At 39.1% G+C, this 6,000-nt stretch overlaps 1 protein-coding gene across 1 annotated transcript in view; it reads left to right on the forward strand.

Moving 5' to 3' along the window:
• ofcc1 (orofacial cleft 1 candidate 1) overlaps window positions 1-5,722 on the forward strand; it is a 181,053-nt gene extending 175,331 nt beyond the window's left edge. Inside the window, exon 13 of the mRNA XM_060824012.1 lies at window positions 4,200-5,722. Within this exon, the coding sequence (XP_060679995.1) occupies window positions 4,200-4,203 (4 nt within the window). The 3' untranslated portion in view covers window positions 4,204-5,722. The remainder of the gene's footprint in view (window positions 1-4,199) is intronic.
• The last annotated feature ends 278 nt before the right edge of the window (window positions 5,723-6,000 follow it).

The raw sequence follows: 6,000 nt of genomic DNA on the forward strand, positions 1-6,000 counted from the left end.
TAAAGAGGGTTTCCTAGATCGTTAACCTTTCTAATCCTGTTTGTGTCCCTCAGTGTTTTCTGTGATTAATAGTTTAAAATGGTCAGCTTCCACATTCACCTACTTCCCCAGAAGAAGGGACATGCAACTAAGGATGGAAAATGGAACAAATGCTGTAACCAGGGGGTATGTGTGGGGTGTTGGGGGATGGGTTAGCAGTTAGTGAAGTGGAAGGGTGGGCTTGGGGGTAGGTGGTCAACAACTTCTTTAGGGGCCTGGCCAGGGTATGGTGCTAGCTAAGCTCAAATGACCAGAGTTGGAACCACTCCAATAAGGTCAGTGGGGTCAAGGATAATGGGAAAGAAGGTAAGTGGAGAAAGACACATCAGAAACTGACACACTCCTTTGGCCTCCTCCCAAGAAAGCAGAGTTGATTAAAGAGGAGACAGAAGCAGATCAAGAAGAATTAGAATTGGAATTCCTACAATGTAGAAACAGGCCCTTCAGCCCAACAAATCCACACTGACCCTCCAAAGAGTAACCACCCCATTACTCTGCATTTCCCTCAACTAATGCACCTAACCTACACATGCCTTAACACTATGGGCATTTAACCTGCACATCTTTGGATCATGGGAGTAAACTGGAGCAAACCCACACAGACACAGGGAGAACATGCAAACTCTACACGGACAGTCACCCGAGGCTGGAATCGAATGTGGGTCCCTAGCACTGTGAGGCAGCAGTGCTAACCACTGAGCCACCATGCCATCCTGAGATCTGACAAACAGTAAGAAGAAGTATCAAGAGGAAGATATGAGAGAGGCAAACCCATTCATTGCTGCTCCTGCCAACCTGAGGGCAGTTTTCTTTGGAGCCTATCGCCAAGTTCATTGTTGGAAGATCCTCTGCTCTGGTCTTCCTGAAGGTGACAATCGATCAACAGTGGCTGTGATTAGTGAAGGATACCAGCTGAACGTAGGTAGGTCTGGCAGTGAGCACTCAGGGCACAAAAAGGAAATCCTATCCTATCCTCGGGTGGTCATACCCATCTGGCCACATCCAGATGTACCCATGCCGTGCTCTGTCTGCAGGGTTGTTTATGGTGTCCTGCAACTTGGTATCTTTCATTATTTCCACCAGGAGTCTCTGGATGTGGCATCCAATTTCCTATCAGCTTCTCTGGAATGTCCAAACGCGTCGAAGATGCAGTTAAAGAAGGCCAGGTCTGGACATTGACAGTGGGACCTGCTGATGAGCAGCCTGCCTCTCACTCACTCACTCTTTACACGATTACAATTAACAAGGTCACTCAAACTGAGTCCTTCCTGAAACATGCACTGGCTATAATAATAACCTGAAGCCTAAACTGGGGAATAGCATTCATTTTCCTGTCAGCTTCAAATTGTTGGAGACTCCATTCAAGGGCCAGGAGGCTGCCCAAGAAGAATTTTTAAAATGATTACATCCATTGTTGAGCAAGAATGCTCCTTCACTTCCCACAGATGAGATGAAATCGTATTTGTATAGTAATATCTTATAATGGATCAGTTATAATTGTTTTAATATGCAAATTAATATGTATATCACCACAGGAAATGATGTAACATCACATGATTGTGGTCTCTTATTCAAGGTCTCTCATGGAAGTTGTAAACAACAGCAGTAAGATGTGTTTCAATAAAGCTCCATTTTCATAAATCTTTAAATCCATTGCATGAAAGCTTATAGGAGAGTAGGCAGAACAGCATCGGAAGGCATGGTAGACCTTTTTGGGGGGGGGCGGTGGCAATGTTGGTTGGCAATGATCACCACTGTGGCCATCACAAGGGAGGACCAGAGGGGGCATTATTAGAGGGAAATGTCAGGGTTCAGGGGCAAGAAGGAGTGTTGGAGGTAAAATTCAATTCTACACAGAGAGGGATAAATGAAAGTGGACTGTCAGAGCAGTGCAAGATAAAAGGGGACATGGATGTTTGAGGGATTATACTGAGTGACTAGATAGATCTCAATGCCAGTGATAACTATTACAAGCTGCATTCCCTCACATTACTTGAATTTCTCTAGATAGGAAATGAAACTGGAAAATGACTGGGACAATGCCCAAAGTGGATAGAACCAGTGTCAACTTGATGGGTGAATTGACGGTTTTTGGCAGAATATTTGGTGAGCAGTGAGCTTTTCTAGGAACAGTGAAAGATAGACCTAGAATCAGACAGGAGGGTCATCATAACTTTGGTAAGATACAGTCAGAAATTTTACTAGGCCTCATGGCATTTAACCATACAAAAAAAACCCGACAAACATGACATGTAAGGTTCAGCCCATTATGTATTAGTCTAACAATACCATGAATATTGTAGCTGACAGCAGGTGAAAAATAGTGATCCAGAAAATCTCTGTCATTTCCCAAAAGCTTTGAGCAGGCTGCAAGCAGAAACATGGCAGAAATCGGAGGTTTGCTGGACACACCAGCACACTGGGCCTCATTATGAGATGATCAATTGGTCAGGATACTGCTAGAAGCAATGGGTGACTGGGAGGCTCAGATCTTCATCATGCAGCATTTTAATGAAGAGGGAACTACTGCTTGGAAAAAGAGATGTTCATTTGATAAACACCTGACTCATGTCACAGATACATTCCTCATCTTAAACCAGAGTTCATGAAAACTATTTCCTGATAAGAATTAAGAATAATGGGTGGAAACTCAGTGTCTTTTGTGGTACAGTTTTACCATTGCTTCTGTGGTCGACTTCTTCTAAGACACGTTTAATATAACATCACTTCAGAGACAGGAAATATAAAGGCTGACAACATTTAAGTAATGCTAGGGGTTGAAGGTTGAGGAACTTGCCTATTATATTCTCTGTAGTGACTTAAAGACTCAAGTGCAGATGCCAAATGAAACTTCCATCCTTGCCAGGAGTTCTGGTTTTGGAGGTTCTGGAGTTATATTTAAAGAGCACCAAGCTCTCCCTTCACTTGCTGCAGCAGGCATTCCACAACAGGCTGTGATTGTCACACCACCCCCTACCTCCCACAAGCACCAGAAGGTAGCACCCTTCACAGATGCTTTACTTGAACACTGTTCCAAAATGTCCACGCCAGAAATTAGGACCACTTCCTCTCTGCTGGTTGAAGCAGATTTCCCAAGCAACATTAGGCCTGGGTTGCCCACACTCTCAATGGCTCTAAAAGGTATAACAAGATTTCAGGAAAGCGTTTGATGAAGTTCCACATCGAAGGTTATTATGGAAAATAGAAGTTTTTGGTGTAGTGGGCGACACATTAGCATGGATAGCAGATTTGTTGGCTGGCAGAAAATAGAGAATATGCATCAATGTGCCTTTGTTAGATTGGCCCAGAATATTGTAACCCTCTGTGTACCTCTGTTTGTGGAAGTACTCACTGAGTTTCGCTACAGGAGTGCACATTTAACATAAAGTCTAGATGTCTCTCAGCTTGGCTTCCTGTTTTTGTAACTACACATAAGCACATGGAAGGAAAGCTTTGCAAACATTAGTGCAAAATGAAAACTTTTTCGATTTAGAAGCTATGTTGAATAGAGCACACAGCCTTCCCAGCCAGCTGATACATACCAAAAACAGCAAAAGAAACACGTCCATGTAGCTCTGACCCCCAAGAGTGAGATACAGGTTGCAAACTTGACTGTAGTTAATTCCTCAGGATAGTGCTTTAATCCACATGGGTAAAACTTATCTTCTCTTGTCAATTAATCCTTTCAGGCACTAACCACCTTCTACAATGTTTCTTCACCACCCTCAAATCACTAATATTTCTTGGTTTTAAACAATTTACGTAATTCTTTGAACTATATAACTACCACATCTCCCCCAAGTCTCAGACTTTAAATTTGGCAGATGACTTGTTTGTACTGTAAGCCTGTTGCTTGAGGCAAAATATTAAGGTAGAGATCATTGCTTAACTGGAACTTCAGTGGTTCTTTAATTTCCTGAATGCCCTTCGCAGAAGTAAATCTCTGGCATCAATGTTTCTCTTGAACATTAGATTCTCAAATTGTATCAGAGAAGATAACTATGTTTTTGAAAGAGTAATATTCTTCATTTGACATTGTCACAAGGTAAACTTGCATGTGATTCTTCAATTCTCAAGCTTACTTTTGGATAAAAGTATTAGTTTCTCACGTTCAATCTTAGGGAATAAAGCTAACTGTGTTGTTTTGCTATCATTAACAGTTGATTTGGTTGAAACAAGAAACTACTACTAATTTCTAGTTCTTGGGGTGAAAAGGATGTCAGATGATCAGAGATTGAAGATTCATCCATCTTTGGAAGAAAATTGAATCGTTCCTTCAAAACTATCGAAATCAGTGGTATCATCAGATTTCTTAGTCATGAAGAGTTGTCAGGCATCAATGTAATTATTCTTGAGTGATATATTTCTTCTTGTAAGTACAACAAATATTTTATCCAAGACCAAGATTTTCTACTTGTTGACCCATACTAATCCGTGGTATTTGGCTTCTGAACTGTTTGGGATTGATCAACATATTTTAAGATGCATTTCTGCTCAGATAAGAAGTGTTGGTTTTTAAAGACATGCACATTTTCCATTTGTTTCTGTATTTTAATAATACTCTTAGCATTCCTTTGATCTGGAGTGGTTCATCCTCTTCAACCAAGCAATTTTCTCAGTAAAAATATTAACATCCACTCTGGTGTCAAGTTTGAAATGAGGTGGAAGACCTTATGATCTTTGCCATATCTGGTTCAGATGAGTCAATTACAACTTGTAAGAAAGTTTGATCCTTATCTCTCAAAGATGGCATGTCATCATATAATGTGTGTTTACATGTGTTCAACTGTAGGTATCTCTTGGTATTCCAAGTTTTTGTCCAAAGGTATTAACTGTAAGATGTGAACCTTTGTATGCAAATAAGTATCATTAGTTCCCTTGTTCAATAGGTTTTTTTGACATGCTTAAACATTCTCCAAAAATGTTTCATTTTCTTACATATGTTGCATTGGCATCATAAAGCTGAATATTGTTTCTGCTTGTGTGCTTTTTTTCATCTCCACATCTGGAGTAGTAACTTATAACAGAAAGGGATCTAAAGGCTTTTTGTGTTGTTTTTTTGTGTAATGTTTTGGTGTTTTTGTATATTAGAAAGTTGACAAGGTCGGATGAGCTTTGTGCACTCAGTTTCTGTTCACAAATTTCTCTCATGTTGCTTATGCATTTCAGCTTCCACCTCTATCTGCATAGCTCTTTCCCGTGTAAGATCCTCTTCTGAAAATAACATATTTCAAAGAGACAGAACCGAGATTTCAACAGCAATTTTTTTCTTGAATTAATTATGGTTATAAAGCACTATAATCGAAAATTCTGACAACCTGCAAAGATCATTGCTAAGCTATTAATGTGTTCTCCTGTAAACTCTTCTGTTAAATCTTACATTTTCCATTATACAATTGATAATTCAGTGAAAGTAATTGTTAAATACTTCTACATTATTGACATAAGTATCTATCTTTTCTCTTATATTCTTAAAATTTGCCAACCTACAGAAGAAATAAACATGCTCACTTGTAATCCTAAAGTATTTCTGTAATGCATAAGTTGTCTCCTTTATGTTGTCTATCTTAATTCCCTATATGAAGTATCTATAACTTTAATTCAGCTTTGAGGTGTAATCTCTTGCTCCATTGTCATTGTACTAAATAGCTGTTGTTTCTCCCATTTAAATTATTTACTTGAAAGCTGTTGCAGGATTTTAAAAAAAAACTGTTTGTAGTTATAGCTGATTCCGTTGTTCAATGTTTCAAATTGTGCAACCACTTCAGTTGTATTCATTGTTCCTCAGCAACATCTTAAAATGTCATATTTTCTTGTTGGGAAATGAAATTGAATTGCTAATAAAGCTTTATCATTAAGAAACTTTATTTTTGTAATGAAGTTTTTTTTTAAGTTCTAACTTATTTCCTTTTCAGAAATGTTCTTGAATTTCTGTTAATTGAAGTTAAATCTTTGAAATGT

The sequence above is a fragment of the Hemiscyllium ocellatum genome, chromosome 4, assembly GCF_020745735.1.
Source record: "Hemiscyllium ocellatum isolate sHemOce1 chromosome 4, sHemOce1.pat.X.cur, whole genome shotgun sequence".
Lineage (NCBI taxonomy): Eukaryota > Metazoa > Chordata > Chondrichthyes > Orectolobiformes > Hemiscylliidae > Hemiscyllium > Hemiscyllium ocellatum.